The sequence below is a fragment of the Brassica rapa genome, chromosome A03, assembly GCF_000309985.2.
Source record: "Brassica rapa cultivar Chiifu-401-42 chromosome A03, CAAS_Brap_v3.01, whole genome shotgun sequence".
Lineage (NCBI taxonomy): Eukaryota > Viridiplantae > Streptophyta > Magnoliopsida > Brassicales > Brassicaceae > Brassica > Brassica rapa.
The window spans coordinates 30,766,475-30,790,680 of record NC_024797.2 but is presented as its reverse complement, the minus strand read 5'-3'; the positions used below and the strand labels follow the sequence as shown (position 1 = coordinate 30,790,680).

The 24,206-nt window shown below is 42.3% G+C and overlaps 1 protein-coding gene across 1 annotated transcript; it reads right to left on the bottom strand.

The window, feature by feature from the left end:
* Positions 1 to 19,246: 19,246 nt before the first annotated feature.
* On the bottom strand, positions 19,247 to 24,104 carry LOC103862297 (axoneme-associated protein mst101(2)-like). Its single transcript, XM_033288617.1, has 2 exons — positions 22,112 to 24,104; positions 19,247 to 22,001 (listed from the first exon to the last, which is right to left on the bottom strand). Exons 1-2 carry the CDS (start codon positions 22,370 to 22,372, stop codon positions 20,532 to 20,534), a joined length of 1,731 nt encoding a protein of 576 aa, XP_033144508.1. The 5' UTR covers positions 22,373 to 24,104; the 3' UTR covers positions 19,247 to 20,531.
* Positions 24,105 to 24,206: the final 102 nt, after the last annotated feature.

The window sequence follows — 24,206 nt, the reverse complement described above, 5'->3', positions numbered from 1 at the left end:
CAAAACTTATTTATATATAAAATATTTTGGTTTTGATTTTTTTAGAATTTTAATTTTATTAATAATTTAAATTATTTAAATTATTTTTTTAATTATAATTTTTTATATTTCTGTAAAATAACGAAACTAAGTAAATTCGTAGCTAATTTTGCGACTTCTTTACGTGGAAGCTTAACGTGGTTTTTACGAGGAATTGTTTACAAGGAAATAACATGGAAAGTGCACCTGGTCTTTACGAGGAAAGCTATCAAGGTATTTACGTTTACTTTACGAGTATTTATTTACGTGGGTTTTACGAGGAAAGTCTTTCGTGGTATTTACGAAGAAACTTAGCGACGTCCTTACGTGGAAGCTTTACGTGGTCTTTACGATGAAATATTCCTCTTCGCTTTTACGACGAAATTATTTCCTCGCTATGTTACGACGAATTAGCGAGGATATATGCGTTACGACAAACGTATAACGACGAAACGGGTTTCCTCGCTAATTCCTCGTAACACTGCTTTTACGACGAAGTCACGAGGAAAACTGCCCTCGTAATACTTGTGTTTTCTTGTAGTGTTGGGGTTTGTGGCATGGTGGCTATTTTCGCGACTATAAGGTCCTGTTCATTTGTTTTTTTATGTCATCGTTCTACAGATGCCAATGTGCAAATCTTGTGCAGCGACAATGTCACTGCTTGTGGTACATTGATGTCACTAAGGATGATAACATGTGTAACCGCTGTTTCTGGATCAAAGAGCTCGGCTTGTTCTTACGTGATTTTGAACCGATAAGCCTGTTAAGGGACACAAGGAAGTGGTGAAGATGTAATGTATCAAAACTTATCTTTTTATGTTATTTGCTATTCCAGTATGTTGTATGTCGAGACTAATATTCTATGGCTAAGTTGTTGTTTTTTAATATTTGATTAAATGCTATTTATAGGCTGAGTTAATTGTTTCGTTGGCTAAATTAAATATATTTGAAGACTGAGTTAATGGTTCCTAAGGCAACGTAAAATCTATTTCGAGGCTGAGTTAATTTTTGTAAGGCTAAGTAAAATCTTTTTAAGGGCTGAGTTAATTGTTTCCAAGGCTGAGTTAATTGTTTCTTAGGCTAGGTAAATGCCATTTGAAGGCTGAATTATTTGTTTTTACAGCTTAGTTAATTTAATTTCACGGTTATTAAATGATTTGATTAAAATATAGGAATGAATTAAACCAACCTAACAAGAAACTCCATTAAAGAAAATTTTTTTGTCTCGATAGTATAAAGGTCTCGATATTTGTTAGAACCTTGACTTATTTTCACACGCCTAATATTAATTTTGATTTATTAAAATTCACGTGAAATCCCAACCGTCGCGAATCATGTTTCGGCTGAGTTGGCTGAATTATATCTTACTGGCCAATTAGAGTCGAGGAAAACATCATAAAACTCATGGCAACTGAATTTGATCACGCGCATAATAATGGTCTCGATTTACACTGGTCTGGATAAATGAACCGTCTTGCTGAGTTATTGATGCATAAAAACTGATTTGTGTTAATTTATGTCACGACTGAGTTATATGAATAGGTAGAAAATAAAACATGATGTGTGATACATAGTACATAAAATCCGGTCTTAAAAAACATAAAAATAAAAGAGAAGTTGATGACATGAGATTAATCATCCAGCATCCATTTTTCATGAAGCTTACACCAGTCAGGGTCGATGACCTTCACAGCTCCCAACTCTGCTTCGGCTTCACAACGCTGAGCGGTAAGTGTCTCCAACTCAGCCACGAGGTCAAATTTGCCTTCGGCCTTGATAATGGCATCAAGCAATTTCATGCGCGCAGCAATAGAATTTACTTTGCTGGAGGCGTCGTTCCATTCAGATTCAGATTGCCTTTGTTCCTTGGCCAAGCGTAGAAGCGCCCTGTAATGCTCCGTCGTTTCCATTTTCCCTTTGTTATTACCTTCAACAGCATCCGCTCCATAGACATCCTCCATAGAACGTTTCATCGATCTTTTCGATCCTTCCATTGCCACTTGATCACTAAATGATGGTTTGGATTTGTGGCATTGTGCGCTTTGTATTTATAGATAAAAAATGATCTATTGGAGTCGTTTGGAAAGCATCTCTTCGACTACGAGATAATTCATGTCCTTTGGAAAGCATCTCTTCGACTACGAGTTAATTGTTTCCAAGGGCTGAGTTAATTGTTTCAAAGGCTGAGTGAATTTATTTGTTTTCACGGCTGAGTTAATTTAATTTTCCGTTATTAAATGATTTTATTAAAACATACTGACTTATCAAAACACTGATTTACGGTTTCGGTCAGGTTATCGTTTACATAGGACTGAATTAAACCAACCTAACAAGAAACTCCATTAACGAAAATTTTATTGTCTCGATAGTATAAAGGTGTCGATATTTGTTTGAACCTTGACTTATTTTCACACACCTAATAAAGGGCGGCATACTTGATTGAAGCGACTAATATAAATTTTGATTTATTAGTTCGGATAACCACACAATATATAAGAATTATCTATTTTATTTTAAAATATTTTTTAGATTTTAGATAATTCTTATTATTGTTAGTTATAATACATGAGTGCTTGCCGTATCCCTATATGTAAAGACATACTAATAATGAGTCTCGATATTATCATGGCAGCCAAAAATTCTCACACGCATAATAATATTATTTTCTGATATTTGATTAAATGCTATTTAAAGGTTGAGTTAATTGTTTCCAAGGCTGAGTTAATTGTTTCTTAGGCTAGGCAAATGCTATTTGAAGGCTGAATTAATTCTTTTTACAGCTGAGTTAATTTTATTTCACGCCTAATATTAATTTTGATTTATTAAAATTCACGTGAAATCCCAACCGTCGCGAATCATGTTTCGGCTTGAGTTGACTTAATAAAATAAAACAACATTAAACAACTTAAGGTAATTGAAAAGTCTGATTGAAAATAACAAACACAAATTCATTTGGAAAGCTAATTGTTCTCCGCCCTGTGTTGGGGTCAAAATCGGTCACGACGGAATCAATGTCTGAAAGTCCGTAAAAATCAGCATAAACGTTTTTACGAAAAGTAATCTTCGTAAAGATATCTTTACGAAGAGCCTTGCAGTAAAATATCGTCCAAATCTCAATCGAACCACTAAATACCGATTGTCCGAAGGCAACGGACATGTATCCAAATCGGCCGCGGACAAACTCGAGTATGGAAATCAGACCGCGGATAAGCCAAGCTCGATCGATACGCGGCGACCAAGCATGCACACAGCTCGGTCGCTACGTAGCGACCGAGCGTCCGTCCCGCTCGATCGCTACGTAGCGACCGAGCTCGAGCCAAGCTCGGTCGCTACGTAGCGACCGAGCGTCCGTCTCGCTCGGTCGCTACGTAGCGACCGAGCCTGAGCCAAACTCGGTCGCTACGTAGCGACCGAGCGTCTGTCCCGCTCGGTCGCTACGTAGCGACCGAGCTCGAGCCAAGCTCGGTCGCTACGTAGTGACCGAGCGTCCGTCTCGCTCGGTCGCTACGTAGCGACCGCCTGAGCCAAACTCGGTCGCTACGTAGCGACCGAGCGTCTGTCCCGCTCGGTCGCTACGTAGCGACCGAGCTCGAGCCAAGCTCGGTCGCTACGTAGCGTCTGTCCCGATTTTCACAATTATCTTCAAAACTTCCGTATTTATCCGCGGAAACTTGACATTTATCCTTCCTTGTGGACCAAGCGTAAACCGTGCTGTGGTTTATGGGCTTTTGGTTAAGAAATCGCAGGATGGGCCTCGAGTCGTGTTTTAGGTCCCTTTGGGCCGTCTTCCGACTCGAAGCGTTTACTACGATTTCTTTCGACAAAGAAAGAACTTTCCGCGGTTTCTAATCCGCGAAGTTTGATCGATTATTTAGAATAGCGGAAAACATAGACTGAGCTCGCTACGGTCTTCGGGAGATAACATTTGAAGGTTTGACGAGAATGCATGTACTGATGTCGTACTGATGTTCGGAAGAGCTCGGTCACTACGTAGCGACCGAGCGTCCATCTCGCTCGGTCGCTACGTAGCGACCGAGCCCGAGCCAAGCTCGGTCGCTATGTAGCGACCGGGCTCGAGCCAAAGTTCGGTCGCTGCGTAGTGACCGAGCTCTTCCGAACATCAGTACGACATCAGTACATGCATTCTCGTCAAACCTTCAAATGTTATCTCCCGAAGACCGTAGCGAGCTCAGTCTATGTTTTCCGCTATTCTAAATAATCGATCAAACTTCGCGGATTAGAAACCGCGGAAAGTTCTTTCTTTGTCGAAAGAAATCGTAGTAAACGCTTCGAGTCGGAAGACGGCCCAAAGGGACCTAAAACACGACTCGAGGCCCATCCTGCGATTTCTTAACCAAAAGCCCATAAACCACAGCACGGTTTACGCTTGATCCACAAGGAAGGATAAATGTCAAGTTTCCGCGGATAAATACGGAAGTTTTGAAGATAATTGTGAAAATCGGGAAAAATAGAATATCTCCATTTTTATGCTATGACGGCTTAAGGGCAGAAGAGTAAAAGCGTAAACCGACCTTGGAGCTAGTATATAAGGAGTCCTAGGCGAGGAGCATGAAGGGGAACTTTTTCAGAGCAAACTTAGCACTTAGAGAAATTTAGGCAATTTTCCGTTTTTGTTATTTCGAGCTGTGACTCAATTAGGTTTAGCCGTCTTAGGGTTGCTAGAATTAGGAATCTCGCCGACAGCTCTCGAGCCCAGGCTTATACCTTGTTGTAACGCTCATACGCAGATTCGGAATAAGATCTACTTTGCTCTCTTTTCGATTTCTTATTTTTATCGTTGTTATTCTCGTGTTCTGATTGCTTGACGTGTGGTAATTAACAGATATCCGGGTCCTCTGGGAAGTTAGGGTTTTCCTAGTTTCCTTATTTAAACGGAAATCGACAGTGTGAATTTCGGTTCCCACAGTTTGGCGCTAGAAGGAGGGGGACATACGGATCAATCTAACCCGCAAAAGCCACAACACTCTCAATCAGACATGTCAACTAACGACGCGGATAACGTGCAAACCCCTCTTAACGGAGGCAGCGGCACCGATCTCCATTCTCCAGCAGCGGACGTATCCGCGGCCAACGCACAAGCCAACGCCGCGACGCTCGAGGAGTTTAAAAAGATGTTCGCCACCTATGAGAAAAGGTCGGAAGAACAGGATAAGCTCGTGAATACCTTGACCAAACAGGTTGAAACCTTAACGGCAAGGACTCGAGCAATCCATCCCCGCGGAACCACTAAAGTTCGCGGGAAAAGACTCGACTTCGCAACACCACTCGATAGGCCTGGAACCGCGCGGTAACGACCAAACTGTGGAAGTACGGATAAAACTGGGGGTAGATCGGCCTTGGTCCGACCATTCGCTACGTATTGAGCGACCAAGCCAATCGGTCGGTCGCTACATATTGAGCGACGAAGGCACTCGGTCACTCACTATGTATTGAGCGACCTGGCCATTCCGTCGGTCGCTACGTATTGAGTGACGAAGACTCTCAGTCGGTCGCTACGTATTGAGTGACCTAGCCACTCGATCGGTCGCTACGTATTGAGCGACCAAGACACTCCGTCGGTCACTACGTATTGAGTGACGAAGACACTCAGTCGGTCGCTACGTATTGAGCGACCAAGACACTCGGTCGGTCGCTACGTATTGAGCGACCTAGCCACTCGATCGGTCGCTACGTATTGAGCGAGGAAGACACTCCGTCGGTCGCTATGTATTGAGTGATGACTCTCAGTCGGTCGCTACGTATTGAGCGACCAAGACACTCAGTCGGTCGCTATGTATTGAGCGACCAAGACACTCAGTCGGTCGCTACGTATTGAGCGACCAAGACACTCAGTCGGTCGCTACATATTGAGCGACCAAGACACTCCGTCGGTCGCTACGTATTGAGCGACCAAGACACTCCGTCGGTCACTACGTATTGAGTGACGAAGACTCTCAGTCGGTCGCTACGTATTGAGCGACCAAGACACTCGGTCGGTCGCTACGTATTGAGCGACCTAGCCACTCGATCGGTCGCTACGTATTGAGCGAGGAAGACACTCCGTCGGTCGCTATGTATTGAGTGATGACTCTCAGTCGGTCGCTACGTATTGAGCGACCAAGACACTCAGTCGGTCGCTACGTATTGAGCGACCAAGACACTCCGTCGGTCGCTACGTATTGAGTGACAAGACATTCGGTCGGTCGCTACGTATTGAGTGACCTAGCCACTCGATCGGTCGCTACGTATTGAGCGACCAAGACACTTCGTCGGTCACTATGTATTGAGTGACGAAGACTCTCAGTCAGTCGCTACGTATTGAGCGACCAAGACACTCCGTCGGTCGCTACGTATTGAGTGACAAGACATTCGGTCGGTCGCTACGTATTGAGTGACCTAGCCACTCGATCGGTCGCTACGTATTGAGCGACCAAGACACTTCGTCGGTCACTACGTATTGAGTGACGAAGACTCTCAGTCGGTCGCTACGTATTGAGCGACCAAGACACTCGGTCGGTCGCTACGTATTGAGCGACCTAGCCACTCGATCGGTCGCTACGTATTGAGCGAGGAAGACACTCCGTCGGTCGCTATGTATTGAGTAATGACTCTCAGTCGGTCGCTACGTATTGAGCGACCAAGACACTCTGTCGGTCGCTACGTATTGAGCGACCAAGACACTCCGTCGGTCACTACGTATTGAGTGACGAAGACTCTCAGTCAGTCGCTACGTATTGAGCGATCAAGACACTCGGTCGGTCGCTACGTATTGAGCGACCTAGCCACTCGATAGGTCTCTACGTATTGAGCGACCTAGCCACTCGGTCGATCGCTACGTATTGAGCGACCAAGCCACTCTGTCAGTTGCTACTTATTGAGCAACCAAGCCACTCGGTCGGTCACTACGTATCGAGCGACCTAGCCACTCGGTCGGTCGCTACGTATTGAGCGACCAAGACACTCGGTCGGTCGCTACGTATTGAGCGACCTAGCCACTCGATCGGTCGCTACGTATTGAGCGAGGAAGACACTCCGTCGGTCGCTATGTATTGAGTGATGACTCTCAGTCGGTCGCTACGTATTGAGCGACCAAGACACTCAGTCGGTCGCTATGTATTGAGCGACCAAGACACTCAGTCGGTCGCTACGTATTGAGCGACCAAGACACTCAGTCGGTCGCTACATATTGAGCGACCAAGACACTCCGTCGGTCGCTACGTATTGAGCGACCAAGACACTCCGTCGGTCACTACGTATTGAGTGACGAAGACTCTCAGTCGGTCGCTACGTATTGAGCGACCAAGACACTCGGTCGGTCGCTACGTATTGAGCGACCTAGCCACTCGATCGGTCGCTACGTATTGAGCGAGGAAGACACTCCGTCGGTCGCTATGTATTGAGTGATGACTCTCAGTCGGTCGCTACGTATTGAGCGACCAAGACACTCAGTCGGTCGCTACGTATTGAGCGACCAAGACACTCCGTCGGTCGCTACGTATTGAGTGACAAGACATTCGGTCGGTCGCTACGTATTGAGTGACCTAGCCACTCGATCGGTCGCTACGTATTGAGCGACCAAGACACTTCGTCGGTCACTATGTATTGAGTGACGAAGACTCTCTGTCAGTCGCTACGTATTGAGCGACCAAGACACTCCGTCGGTCGCTACGTATTGAGTGACAAGACATTCGGTCGGTCGCTACGTATTGAGTGACCTAGCCACTCGATCGGTCGCTACGTATTGAGCGACCAAGACACTTCGTCGGTCACTACGTATTGAGTGACGAAGACTCTCAGTCGGTCGCTACGTATTGAGCGACCAAGACACTCGGTCGGTCGCTACGTATTGAGCGACCTAGCCACTCGATCGGTCGCTACGTATTGAGCGAGGAAGACACTCCGTCGGTCGCTATGTATTGAGTAATGACTCTCAGTCGGTCGCTACGTATTGAGCGACCAAGACACTCTGTCGGTCGCTACGTATTGAGCGACCAAGACACTCCGTCGGTCACTACGTATTGAGTGACGAAGACTCTCAGTCAGTCGCTACGTATTGAGCGACAAGACACTCGGTCGGTCGCTACGTATTGAGCGACCTAGCCACTCGATCGGTCTCTACGTATTGAGCGACCTAGCCACTCGGTCGATCGCTACGTATTGAGCGACCAAGCCACTCTGTCAGTCGCTACGTATTGAGCAACCAAGCCACTCGGTCGGTCACTACGTATCGAGCGACCTAGCCACTCGGTCGGTCGCTACGTAGTGACCAACCTGCGAACGAGTCGATCGCTATTATTTTTTCGGAAAAACTTTCGTAAAACTAAAATAAGCAACATTTGACAACCTTCAAAATTCTAACAACAATCGTAGAAAAAGAATCTCTGATAAGGGAAGCGATGGAGCAAAATCCGAGAATCAGAATTCGCCCATCCGCCTCTCTCCACGATCTCCCAATCCTTCCTCTCACAACTCGATTTTTTCGACGATATGCTCATTCATTTTCGTAAATCCAATGATATTAAGATCGAAACATGGATCACGAAAATCGAGAAAATTGGTAGCTGCCTAAACGCGGCCAGGAAAGCATAGATATCCAGGAAGAATCAATATTCTTGCTATTCGAAATGAGCAGACAGACACGAAAAGAGTAAGGGCAAATGAGCAAGCAAAACAGAGAAGAGGCTAACCCAGATCTACGAGAGAACTAAGGTATTCCCGACTTGAAATCAGGCTTGGAATTTCGTAGAAAATTACTAAGAAATAGAAACGCCTAAGAGACTGCCGTAGAACTTTAGGAAACTTAAAACCTAGGTGGATAGTCTAGCGAAATAAGTCTTAGGCGATTTTTCCTGTCTCGGTATATTGTTCCATAATTGTTCATCCAGATCTTGCAAACCGATCTAAACTCTCCGAAAGTCGAGAAACGATCGCCACGCATATCATGCTCGCTTCCTAAAGAGAGAAAAAGTTAGAGACATGAACGTCGTCTTAAAACCGATTCGTTTCTGGCAATTTTCTCGGAACCGACATATCCCAAGTCGTCAACGTGGAAACAACCAAATCACAGTCCAAGCGTCGTCTATAAATCGCCCCGAATTATCGATCATTCCAAACATCAGAAGAGGAAACGTACACAACCCTTCAAAGTATCGGTTCAACCGTTTTCTTTCGTAAAAAAAAAGGGGGAGTAGGTACGTATACTATACTCGTATACTCCCAAACTTCAAAAAACTTCTGCAAATCGTCAAGAATAGGCAAACGACAATCTTAATATTCGTCTAAACGCTAGCAACATATCCAGACGATCATGAACATAATCTCAAAAACTATACATCATTTCTTGTCGCAATCATGCGTACAGAAAACTTGTACCAATATTAAACTGAAACTCGACGATTAGCCAAAGTATTGAAGCCTTTTCCGGTTTCAGAAAGCCAGTTTCGTTTTAAAAATTTCTACGAGAAATCTTCAATCACCAAAGCATTTCTTTCAATTTCCGTTGTACCAAGTAAGTCACGGAAAAGCATCGAAAACATTTGCGACAAAGAAAACTCGAGAATATATGTAGCATCGTGCACATTAAAAGGATCACTTTCCTCCCGATGGTTAGCTAGATCCACCTCTGGTTGACCAATTCGTTCAAGAAACGAATGTGTCATGAGAATCCTCTCGAAAAACCTATGAAAAACGTTCCGCGACTAGATCGTATTGAAATAAACTTCGGTAATACTCCATGAGTAACTCCAAGCAACTTTCACCTAAGATCAAAATCACAGCGGGAACGTTTCTCGTAAAACCCGCAGAAAAAATGCTACTTTGACATATGTATACATATCACTGATTTACGACCTTCGTAAAATCGGTGATATGATATGATAAATTATCGTATAGCCCACAGTCGGAAATCATATGGTAAATTCTTCGTAACGAAACTAAGTCCTAACAACCAAACGGTTAACGGAAAATCTAAACTTTTCGAAAATTGACCAAGTTCAATACGCTCCACAATTCACTTTAAGCCCGCAACGTTTTAACCATAATATGCGGCATGTAAGGAAAAATTCGTAACAAAACTCCAGAGCTATACGAAACATCCTAAAAAATGCACGAAATACATCTCGGAAGGCCAACACTTCACAAGGCACTATGAAGGAAAACGCTTGTTCCCATGGACAAATTTACACGACACCTCAGTCATAATTCCTCGATCGCAAATAAAACTATTAGCTTCCAAACATGAACAACAATTTTGGCTGCGAACATTCGTAGTCAAACTAGAATGTTTTTCAAACGCATGGCTAAGACTAAACCCTTGCAACATCGCGAAATATCTTCAAGCCCGCGAATATTTCAAGCACGAAACGTGGCATACGAAAGAATAACAAATCTTCAGCATCGCGAGACGTCGCAGACGCCTGAAGATTAGTTCTTCGACGAAATTCCTTCCTCGATAAAAATACCTTCATGGAAGACCAAACAGTCATACGCACTAACATCTTCTCAAAAAATATTCTTCGCGAAGACTCGAAACGGTATTTTTTACCATTACGTTTGTTGCTGATCACAACAAACTCTCAACGTCCTAAACAGACATAGCCATCTCACGAAGATGACTCTCTTACATCCGACACAAGGATAATAGCGCTATAAAAGAAATCCGAAATTTTGGTCCAGCACTTCCGGTCTCCGGAGAGATGCTCGATTCGTATCAAACAAGTCGTATAAGCCGAGAACCTATCGCGGACTTTAAATCGATACGAATCAGGAAGAAATCGCAACAGGAAGAACGATAGCCGGCCAGTCACCGCACAATCCTTAAACCGAAAGTAAACCTAGGTCTTGCCCTAAACCCAGCGCACTGGTCTCTAACATCTCTAGGCATAGTATCAAACACTCTGATACGAGATCCCAAAATTTGTCTCTTTGCCAATGTTCGAACGTCTTCAGAAAATCCCGCAAGTTTACACACTGCGGAAAACTCTCGAAACAGATTATGGATATGGCAATTCACACAGAGTTAGAATACGAGACGACAACTCGTAGTCTTCCATCTACACCCATACAAAATGCCATCGGCAGCAACACGCCTTATAACCGCTACATAAAAACTAGACCATAAAGGTCCTACTGGAAAACTAGTCATAAGAACCTTAACTCCAAGACGAACTACGAAAGGCTTGATCCCTTCAACAAGGGTACGTAGGCAGCCGTCATAAGGCGCAGCCCCAATCTTATCGCGCTTTCTACTTTTAGGAGAGCGAGAAGATCACTTACCACAGACCTTTTCAACCATTAATTCCGCCTAACTCACCTAACTTGCCAAGCCACTCGCTAGAACCTCACGCTAGAAGCTCATGGTTCTAACGAGCTGGGGGGCTAACTGTTGGGGTCAAAATCGGTCACGACGGAATCAATGTCTGAAAGTCCGTAAAAATCAGCATAAACGTTTTTACGAAAAGTAATCTTCGTAAAGATATCTTTACGAAGAGCCTTGCAGTAAAATATCGTCCAAATCTCAATCGAACCACTAAATACCGATTGTCCGAAGGCAACGGACATGTATCCAAACTGGCCGCGGACAAACTCGAGTATGGAAATCAGACCGCGGATAAGCCAAGCTCGATCGATATGCGGCGACCAAGCATGCACACAGCTCGGTCGCTACGTAGCGACCGAGCGTCTGTCCCGCTCGGTCGCTACGTAGCGACCGAGCTCGAGCCAAGCTCGGTCGCTACGTAGCGACCGAGCGTCCGTCTCGCTCGGTCGCTACGTAGCGACCGAGCCTGAGCCAAACTCGGTCGCTACGTAGCGACCGAGCGTCTGTCCCGCTCGGTCGCTACGTAGCGACCGAGCTCGAGCCAAGCTCGGTCGCTACGTAGTGACCGAGCGTCCGTCTCGCTCGGTCGCTACGTAGCGACCGAGCCCGAGCCAAGCTCGGTCGCCACGTAGCGACCGAGCGTTCGTCTCGCTTGGTCGCTACGTAGCGACCGAGCCTGAGCCAAGCTCGGTCGCTACGTAGCGACCGAGCGTCTGTCCCGCTCGGTCGCTACGTAGCGACCGAGCGTCCGTCTCGCTCGGTCGCTACGTAGCGACCGAGCCTGAGCCAAGCTCGGTCGCTACGTAGCGACCGAGCGTCCGTCCCGCTCGGTCGCTACGTAGCGACCGAGCTCGAGCCAAGCTCGGTCGCTGCGTAGCGACCGAGCGTCCGTCTCGCTCGGTCGCTACGTAGCGACCGAGTGTCCATCTCGCTCGGTCGCTACGTAGCGACCGAGCCCAAGCCAAGCTCGTCGCTACGTAGCGACCAGGCTCGAGCCAAAGTTCGGTCGCTGCGTAGTGACCGAGCTCTTCCGAACATCAGTACGACATCAGTACATGCATTCTCGTCAAATCTTCAAATGTTATCTCCCGAAGACCGTAGCGAGCTCAGTCTATGTTTTCCGCTATTCTAAATAATCGATCAAACTTCGCGGATTAGAAACCGCGGAAAGTTCTTTCTTTGTCGAAAGAAATCGTAGTAAACGCTTCGAGTCGGAAGACGGCCTAAAGGGACCTAAAACACGACTCGAGGCCCATCCTGCGATTTCTTAACCAAAAGCCCGTAAACCACAGCACGGTTTACGCTTGGTCCACAAGGAAGGATAAATGTCAAGTTTCCGCGGATAAATACGGAAGTTTTGAAGATAATTGTGAAAATCGGGAAAAATGGAATATCTCCATTTTTATGCTATGACGGCTTAAGGGCAGAAGAGTAAAAGCGTAAACTGACCTTGGAGCTAGTATATAAGGAGTCCTAGGCGAGGAGCATGAAGGGGAACTTTTTCAGAGCAAACTTAGCACTTAGAGCAATTTAGGCAATTTTCCGTTTTTGTTATTTTGAGCTGTGACTCAATTAGATTTAGCCGTCTTAGGGTTGCTAGAATTAGGAATCTCGCCGACAGCTCTCGAGCCCAGGCTTATACCTTGTTGTAACGCTCATACGCAGATTCGGAATAAGATCTACTTTGCTCTCTTTTCGATTTCTTATTTTTATCGTTGTTATTCTCGTGTTCTGATTGCTTGACGTGTGGTAATTAACAGATATCCGGGTCCTCTGGGAAGTTAGGGTTTTCCTAGTTTCCTTATTTAAACGGAAATCGACAGTGTAAATTTCGGTTCCCACACCCTGTTTCCTCTTTCATCGAGGATCTCTGCCGCCATTTTTAACCGTAAATCTTGAATATTTTTATCGTTTATCCCAGCAAAACTTACACCAAGCGCTAGACACTCCACAAACTTCAACGCATACACCCCACAATCGCCAATCTGGGTGTTTTGTGGAGTGTACCTTTTGCTCCTCCTCCTGAATGCGAACTTCTTCCTACTCGGGGTTCGGAGATTGGCAGGAATGTTTTGATTCAAAATATCGGGAAGCATAAGCATTATCGGTTTAAATGAATCAAGCATTTTCTTCTCACTTTTGGCTGTTACCTCTCCAATGATTGAATCATAGCAATCAACCTTCTCCTTCTTCAGATCCACGTGAAAAGCCACCCAGTGATTTCCGCCGGTTTGAAGACATCCGTACAAGTGATCCACGTGTTCATACCACTTCAAGTTTGTTTGAAAGTTAGAGGGAAGCTTACCGTGTACAAGATTTTCATAACCATTCCCTGTGAACTTCATCATATTAGGTTTTATCTTGAACTGCTTGTAATCGTCAACCCACTTAGACAAGAACCAAGGATCAATGAAGGCAATTTGCTTGGTCCAGAATGGAGTGGGATCTCGCATGGACCTCTTAATGAGGACGTTAATATACGCAGATATATGCTACACAATAAATATTAACAAGTCAGCCGTAAACAAATATATAAGTCAGCCTTAATAGAAGATAGAAATCAGCTGAAAGATCATGTAAAACTCTGTCGTAATTATAGACTTACATCATCAAACAACCATCCATATTGGCTATGCGGCCACAGTCTTTCAAGGATGAGTATGCTGTAGAAGTCACCCTCACGAGCGGCGGATCTTACAGCTCTTTTCTTTGCTGGTGCTGGTGGTTTGGGTGGAATTCTCGAGATGTGTTGCATAAGTTTATCCAATACAATCGGATCAACAGGTGCTAGAGGGTCATATATTGCTGATGAAGGCTCAACATTATTCCTCATGCACGTCGTTCCATTGTCTCCAATGTATGGAAAAACTGGTCTTGAAGAACCTTCAGACAATGCAAACCCTTGTGGAGATAATTTAACCGTTTTCTCCCGATATTCCTTTACTATAGCAGATCTAATCAATTCCTGACTCTCCATAGGCGACTCCGGCAAGATTTTATTCTCCTCCGCAAGAACTTCGTCGGTCATTACAGCAAATTCACTGTCCTCTACAGAATCTTCAACCCTGCATCTTTTTACATTGGCACGCGGTGTAGTTATATTCTTTCTCTTCTCATTATCGGCTTCTTGATTCTTTAACTCAGCCAATTCTTCATTCATTAACTCAGCCTGTTCTTGATTCTTTAACTCAACCTGTTCTTTATTCATTAACTCAGCCTGTTTTGGTTTCTTTAACTCAGGCTGTTTTTGCTTCATTGAGGCAGCCGCTTTTCTCTTAGCGGCAGCTTTCTCCTTCCTCTTCAACACAGCCTCTGCTTGCACAGCTTTTTTCTTATCTTCTGCATCCTCATCCTTTATAGTACGGTTGCGCGTGGAGCGGCGACGTAAGTCTTCAGCCTTCGTTGCCTTTGCAGGAGAAACATATAGGAAATTAAGAACATTAGCACCCTCATCTTCAGCATGTGTTCCAAACTCCTTAGCCAAAGTTTTTTTCATCCCTCTCTCCTTATCAAGCTCGTTGGACAAATTGTTTCTAGGTCCCATATCCTTTCCAGGGGTTTCAGCTAACAGTGGACTACAGACAGACTTCTGCTGGGTATTAGGCTGCGGTGATGACAACGGTTCAGGTTGTTGGTCGGCGGCAACGTTTGAGAGGTTATCTTTGTTTTGGGGATTTTTTCCTATCCCCATAACTTTCATACGCTCCTCCACTGCAACTTTCACCATGTCATCTATCGACTTCTGGTCCACCAATGGTTTTTTAAATCGCGTCCATCAGATCAAATTTTCTGGAAAGTTTATCCAGAGTACTCGCAATGGCCATCAGACTCGCGTTGTTCCCCGAATCTTTATTACCTTCCTCTTCGCTTGAACCCTTTCCCGTTGCAGCAGCTTCACCCTCATTGGTCTTAACTTTATTCTGCTTCTTAGTCGGTGGCTCAGCTTTTTTATTCTTCTCGTTACCCTTCCCCTCCGCATTTCCATGCACTTCCCAAAAACCTTTTACAAATCTACCTGCATGTATGTCTGTTATCAAGTTAACGAGTTGTGGGTCGTCAGGTTGACACGACCATTCAGGAAACAACTCTTCGATTGACTCCTTCGAAACCATTCTCCTAACACGCACCTGTAACACCAGGTCATAATAAAACTCAGCCACCAAATAAACACAACACTCAGCCATTAAGTCTAATACATCAGCCATTTAAGAAATCAAAACGCAGAACTGGCTATGTTGTTTTATCTCGGCAGACAACAAGTTTTCGAAATTTGCACGAGTACGCTTTCCACCCCATCGTAAAAGTGGAACGTCTTCATTATTCACCACTCTCCCAAAACACTCGCCAAAGCAGACGATGGATTCATACGCCCAAATCAATAATGCATCCTTTAGGCTGCTTAATGTGTATGACCCCCTGTCTAGAGCCAACGTTTTAATAGAGTCATTGAGAACTTCGTATGCAGTCCGACCCCATGGATACGACTTCATGGCTTCATCGTCAAACACTCTTTTGGCACTTTCAAATGGCACCCGAGAATTTTGATGCAAACAATAAAGTACCATGTGTTGAAGAACTAATAGTCCTAGCCATTTACGCTCTTCAAATGTCCAACTCGGGCAGACCTCTATTGAGTTCTTCAGTTCATCCAACGTGGGTCCCCTCCCAAGCGACACCTTCAGCTTCGCCCAAAACGGTTTGTATTTATCAGGATCAGGTTCAAAACTTTCTGTTGGCAATGGACTAGTGTTTAACCCAGTTATCTCACCAAATTCTACCAAGCTAAACCTGATAGGCTCATCAACCACCAGACTCCATATCTCCTTCCTATGTACTCGCAGCTGTCTACATAGTAGATAGTGTACTGTTCTACCAGACCACACGCTTCGGCGTTTAACTAGCCTAGCAACTACTCCAATGGGAGAGTTCACCAGTGCTTTCCATACATCTTCTCCTAGTGTTTCTATAATATGAGGTAAATTTCATGAACGGAAATTGTGATTAATGTCTTTATTTTCTAGGTTAGAAGATCCTACATGATAAAGTCTTGGAGGGTAACCCCGTGATTTAACATCAAAAACATCCATCTGAACAAATAAACAAACAATAACTCAGTCACGACATATAACAATAACTCAATGAATATAACAATAACTCTGCCACAACATTAAAATAACTCAGACACAACATAACAATAACTCAGGAAAAATATAACAATAACTCTGCCACAACATAACAATAACTCAGCCACAACACAACAATAACCTAATCACAACTACACCCTAACTCACTCGAAACATAGCCCTAACTCACTCGAAACAACACCCTAACTCACTCGAAACAAAACCCCAAATCAATATTTAACGTCGCGACATCCTATCGAAAAGACGAACTTGTAGATATGAATGCGGCGAAGACGATTTCGTACAAACGAACAATAACGATAACGGAGATCTCACAGTTATTTTTAGGAAGAGGAAGTAAACACAATGTCGACGGCGATTTCGTATCCTTGCGGTTCCTTCTCCGTTTCTGACAATGTTTTTTTTTCTAATTGTTTTGTCAATCAATGTTACTGGTTGATGAGACTATCTGAGCATAAAAGTAAATAAAACTAACCAAAGGCTATTTATGTCATTTACCAGAGGTAACAAAACATTCTCGCTTTTATCAATTTGATTTAATGGCTGAGTTATATATTAAAAAACGCATAGTTTTGTTTACATACGACTGAGTTAAAATAACTTAAAAGTTAATAAAGTCTGAGTTACATAACACGCGAAAGCTGACATATGATGACAAAACATGACTAAACAGAGAAGTAGTAGTAGCAAAGTATCGCCATTCCAGCCACACAAACAACCACATTCCTCAAACACCGACTCTCACTCAAACATTCGCCTCCTTTTCTCTCAGATTCTGTCTTTACTCCATTCGCCAACCGAGCAACGTTAACTCGCAACTCCGAGGTGTCTCTATTCATGTCATTTATCACTGCCTTAATATCTTCAACCTCTTCCACCAAGCACTCATCCGCCCATTTGAATAAATGACTCTGTTTTCACCAATGTAACCAGATCTAAGTATTACGTTTCTGAACATGGGAAATAAGAACCAGAACTAACCTTATGATATCCTTTTGCACTGCAATAGTACAATCATCCTGGATTTGTTTCGCTTCCAGATGTAAAAATGTCAGATGGTGCACCACACCAACACTCTTTCGGCGTTCCTCTTTCCGTATTCCTACGTCGTCTGTAATAATTTCCTGAGGTGAAGGATGAGGAATACATTGTTAAAATAGATTTCAAAGTCCTTGCAAACTAAAAATTGTTTTACTTTGTAAGAAAAGATACGACATCACAGATATAATACTATTAAATATATAAAATACAATATAATATCAGTGTCTCGATATTGTAAATGAAACATATATATAAAAACTCGTAATAATGAGTCTCGATATTATCATGGCAGCCAAATATTCCCACGCGCATAATGATGGAACTTCCCATATACCGCCTCTTAAAATTAAATCGATGCTGGGTTATTTAAATACAATGATGACTGAGTTATTTAAATACGATATGCCTGACTTATTTAAATAAAATGATGGCTGAGTTATACCTTAATTATATTAGATATGTGGCCGAGATAACATTCACAAACAGAAATAATGCGTTTCAAAATACAATTACGGCTGAGTTATTGAAACAAGTTATGGCTGAATTATATAAAATGTGTGGCCGAGATTACATTCAAACTAGTTGCGGCTGAATCATTGAAACAAGTTATGGCTGAAATAATGAAGTTCAAAATACAGACACGAAAAGACTTTCAGGAACCAAAATTATCTGGACCAGACTCTTCAAACATGTGGCAGAGATCAAGCCAAACGCTGGTTAGCATCCAAGTTGGCTTCTCGCATCCTTCCGACCAAGTCCACCTCAAATGGCGCATCTGACAACGAAATACACTTCTGGCCACAAGATTAAAATTACGCCAAACTGTCAAATGATGCCTTCGATCCCATGTGTTTGTCCGCTACGGCAAACAAAAAATACAAAGATTACAGACCGATGGTATATATTAATATATATGAACAAATGTCGGGCCTTACAGCGAGTTGAAGAAACCAGCGTTCTTTAAAATGATCGGGAATGTCGCAGTATGTCGGCCATGCATGAACCCATCCTTCTGCAAGAATCGTCGGGATGACCAGGGAGAGATCACTTAAAAATTTAAACCATGTAGGGCTGGTTGTGTCAAGCAAGTCACACGGACCAGGGTATAGAACAGGGAGGTTTTCACGATTTGCAGAGCTTAGTATCGCAAAAACACTGTTCTCTAACCTCTATGAATTTCCAGGAACAATCAGCATGGCTTTTGATGGGGATGGAGAGATATTGTTTAGGTTTTTCCTAGAGAGATAAAGGCGTAAGAAAGGGTATTAGAGAGGGCACTATATATAGAGAAACATAGAACGTGAAACGGCGGGAATTAAAATTTCTCAAAATTCATTTATCTTATTTCCCGCCAAACGACAACATTTAACAAACGTGGCATCCGAGTTATATAGCCTATTACAGCTGATTTAATATTTGGAATTTAGGGTTTAGGGTTTAGTATTTAGAGTTTAGGTTTGTTTATTTAGGGATTTATGTTTAGGATTTGGAATAACGGTGTGATAAATATAACAAATAACATAAATTTAGTCTTAAAATGCGTTGTATATAGTTTAGGAGAGTTGTATTATGATCACACTCTATATCTACATGTAAGGTTTTAAGTAACTGCAAGACAACATATACCTCAAGATCATGATCGATTCTAAACTCGTTAATTCAATAAATAAGAGACGTTCGGTTGACTATATATTCACTTATTAGGGAATGTTATAACATTTTGAAGTATAAACATATCAATTATTTTAATTCAGGGTATGGTTTGAGGTATGGCTGACTTTTATCTACCTTAACGGCTGCTTTATGAAGACAAATCGGCTGACTTATTAAATATTTTCCTATCTTAGGGTATGGTTTGAGGTTTGGCTGAGCTATATCTACCTTAACGGCTGATTTATGAAGACGAATCGGCTGACTTATTAAATATTTTCCTATTTTAGGGTATGGTTTGAGGTTTGGCTGAGCTATATCTAACGTAACGACTGCGTAATTTAAACAAGGTGGCTGAGTTACGGTAAACATATCATAACTTTAAGTCAAGTACAAAATATCTAGCCATAAGTCATACAAAACCCATCTTCATTCATCGCCAAACGATCCTACCAAACTACAACTTCCTTCATCGAAGACATCTGCTGCCATCTTCATTCTCAGACCTTGAATATTTTCATCCGATATCCCATCAAAAGCTACACCAAGCGCTAGACACTCGACGAACTTCAATGAATACACTCCACAGTCGCCTCTCAGGTTGTTTTGTGGAACAATACGTTTTGTTCTTCGTCTGAATACAAACTCTTTCTGGGTAGGGACTCGGATATCATCAGGAATAAGGGCATTCAGAATCGCAGGGATCATACCAGTAAGTGGCCTAAAGAAATTTAGCATTCTCATATCACTTTCGAGTGTTTGCTCTCCAACGATTGAATCATAGCAATCAACCTTCTCTTTATGCAGATCCACGTGAAAACCCACCCAATGATTGTCGCCAGTATTAAGCACTCCGTACAAGTGATCTACATCTGTAAACCACCGCAACTTTGTCTAAATGTCTGTGGAGATCAAACCGTTTGCTAACCCCTCGTAACCACTTCCTTTCAATTTGACCATTTCCGGTTTGGCTTCGAACTCCTTATAATCGTGAACCCATGATTCAAGGAACCAAGAGTCTATAAAGGCAACGCGCTTGGACCAGAATGGGCTGGGATCTTGTTTGGACCTTTGAATGAGGACTCTAATATACGCAGCAATATGCTGCACAAATAATATATAACTCAGTTGTACCATACTTATAACTTAGCCGTAAAGTAAATATAACTCAGCTGCATACTTACATTTTGAACCAGCCATCCATATTCTTTGATGGGCCAAGGTCTTGGAGTGATGAGGATTCTGTAGAACTCAATATCCTCGTGAGCTTCTCCATGTGGAATTTCCCTGATAATTTAACACAACTCAGTCTCTGCAAAATCTTTTTATTAGCTAAAATCAACGAAATGGTGCAAAAGTTCTTACTCGTGTGGCTTTAGGTGTTGCAAAAGATTATCCCTTTTAACCGGATCAACAGGTCCTAGGGGATCATATATTGCAGGTGAAGGTTCTAAATCTTTTCTCATGCACGTCGTTACATTGTCTCCGATGTGGGGAAATGGTACAGAAAGACCAAATTCCGCACTCATTTGAGACCCATCTGGAGATAATTGAACAGCTTTCAGCCGATACTCCTTTATTCTTCCACACCTTTTCCTTTCATCTTCCTCGACATCAGATTCCGGCCACAGTTCGTCTGTTTCCGCCTCAATTTGCTTAGTCGGAATGGTTATTCTTATTGTACCACTGCGAGTCCTTTTTGAAGCAGGAATATCCTTCTTTAAGTCAGCCTCTTCTTGCTTCTTCTTCTTCTTTAAATCAGCCTCATCTTGCTTCTTTTTCTTCTTTAACTCAGCCTCTTCTTGCTTCTTCTTCCTCTTCAACTCAGCTTCTTCTTGCTTATGCTTCTTCTTTAACACAGCTTCTTCTTGCTTCTGCTTCTTCTTTAACTCAGCTTCATTCCTCTCCAAATCAGCCGCTAAGTTATTTCTTTTCCCTAAGCCCCTGCAACCGCGTCCGAATGGTGGTTCCTTACGAGGAGAATCAGAGACCAAATCAGCATTTGTTGCATCGGCATTACCAAATGCCGAATCCAAGTTCTTTTTCACCCCAGCAGCCTTATCCCTGACAACCTTCGAATTCAGCTTTGCTCCCATACCTTTCGCATCAGCTTTAGCAATATCATCTGCCAGATTCTTCTCAGATTGGCCTTTATCAGGGGTCTTTTGCGGTTGACTGTCTTCAGACTGTTTATCAATAGGGGTCTTAGATGCAGGTTGACCACTATTGGAGTCCGGCTGTCGGTTGTCTTCTGAGACCATCACGTTTTGACCATCAGGTTGACCACTATTGGACTCTGGCTGTTGGTTGTCTTCTGAGACCGTCACGTTTTGACCTTCAGGTTGACTACTATTGGACACCCCCAAAACTCTCAGACGCTCTTCAACTGTAGTTTTTACTGTATCTCCAATGGTATCCAAATGGCCTCGGGAAAAAGATCCAAACTTGGTGTCATATTCTGTTAATCTCGAGTCAAATTTTCGGTCCAACTTCTCGAGATGAGCAACTATGTTCAGCAGAACCGCTTCGCTACAACCCTTCTCCTTTGCACTATCTTTCTCCTCTACAACAGCAGTATCACCCTCATTGATTTTCACCTCCTTCTGTTTCTTACCTTTCTTCTGCTTCTTTGAGGGTGGCTTAGCCTCTGACGAAACTCCAGCCTTCGTTTTTTTGTTCTTCTCATTCGATTGCACATAAAAATCTCTAACAAACCTATCTGCATGTATATCTTTAATTAGATTATCAAGTTGTGGGTCATCTGCTTCATCCTTCCACAGAGGAAACAGCTCTTCTAGACCCTCCTTCATCACCATTTTCCTCACACGCACCTACAACACAAAAACACAAATCAGTCATTAAAATTAACAACTCAACCATAAAATAATCCAATAACTCAGACATTACATTACAGGATTCATATGTCTAATTTAAACCTTACCGTTCCATGATCATTCATCTCCTTAGCTATTGTAGTAGCAAGACTTGCACGAGTACGACTTCCACCCCATCGCAAAAGCGGAATTTCGTCTGGATTCACTTTTCTGCCATAAAACTCTCCGAACACTGTGACAGATTCATACGCCCAAACCAATAACACGTCCTTGAAGCCGCTAAGGGTGTACGACCCTCCTTGTGGATGCAACAACTTGATATAATCAACAAGAAATTCATAGGCAGTCCGACCCCAAGGATAAGTCATCAGGGCGTCATCATCGAATACTATTTTTGCACTTTCAAAGGGTATTCTACAATTATGATGCAAGCCATAAAGTCCAATGGCTTGAAGAAACAACAGCCCATACCATTTCCGCTGATCAGCACTCCAGAATGGACACTCCGTTAAAGCTTCTATAAGTTCATCAAACTTGGGTCCGTACCCAAGCGGCACTTTCAACAACTCCCACAACGCTTTGTAATTCTCTGGATCAGGTTCAAAACTTTCTTCTGGCAGTGGATTTGTGTTTAAACCCGTGATCTCACCAAATTCTATTAAGCTAAACCTGAGAGGTTGATCAACAACGAGAGACCAAATCTCCTTCTTATAGACTCGCAGCTGTCTACAAAGTAGATAATGTACGGTCTTACCAGACCACACCAATTTGCTCTCAGCCAGTTTAGCAATCAATCCAACAGGATACGTCTTCAGATTATCCCACACATCTATTCCAATTGCTCGTCTAAGTCGAGGGATCTCAGAAAAATGGCTATTCGTATTAATGCTTTTGTTTTCAAAAATAGAAGCCCCTTCAGGGTAAAGTCTTGGAGGGTAATCCCTTGCTAGATCTTCGGAAACATCTATCTGATCAAAAAAGACATATATAACATATCAATGATAAATCAGAAGAAAGACATAAAATAAACAAGCCACAAAACATAACTCAGCCATCATTACATAAATAAATCAGTCACAAAGAATACTAAATCATCACAATTACCTTCTATAAATCAGTCGTTAAGGATCCTAAATCAGCCGTAACGAATACTAACTCAAACTCAGACAAAACATATATCTAACTCACAGTATTAATTATACTCACTCAAATACTCGAAAAACTCAGAGCAAAGCCTCGAAATATACCAGAGAATACGATTACGGAGATTTGAGGAGACAACCAATCTGAAGAAGAAGCTTAGGACACACGATTTCAGAGAAAACGCTTACGGAGACTAGAGAAGAAGATTACGGAGATTATTTCAGAGAAGCCGCTTTGCCGAGAAGAGTTGTAGTGAACACGATTTCGAAAACAGTTAGGGTTTAGTGGGAGAACAGTCTCGGAAAAGTTAATGATCGTCGTTTGATTTTCCTTCGCGTTAGGTGACGTGGTATCATTACTTCTGATGTAGATTTTCAAATTAAAATTAATCACAACTAAAAAAGAATAATAAATGGCTTAAACAGTAATTTACTAGGGTTCTAAAAACACTTTAGTCATTTTCAAAAAATTTATATTAATCTAGTCATTACCTCACTTTTTTGTATTAGTCTAGTCATTTTCTCTATTTAAAATGGCATCAAACTTACACCTCGAATTTTATTACATTGATGATGTTTGTCTACAGATTACTTGTCTCCCACATCACGATCGATATATCGAACTAGTTTGTCCGATAAAAGTCTTAAAATATAATTCTAAAAATATGTAAGAAAATAGTTTCATATATAATGTTAAACTAGGTGTTTTGTCCGCACATGCGGACATAAACTTCTTATAAATACTTATTAGTTTATGTTTTATTAATCTAAAACCAACATAATAAGTTATTATTTATGGTTTTAAATAGTTAAATCAAACATCAAAGTATTTATATATGTCAAATATTTTTTATCAAAATATATACTTACTATTGTGTTAATTTTTTTTAAAACACTTATATTTTAGAAATAGTTTAGAAAATATCTTTATATATTTTTTTTGCTTGACTAATATTTATTTATCTGGTTTTTTTATCTTAACTTTTTAAACTTTTATAATAAAATATTGTTTTCAGATAGCAACACAATATATATATATAAGAATAATCTTATTTTTTAT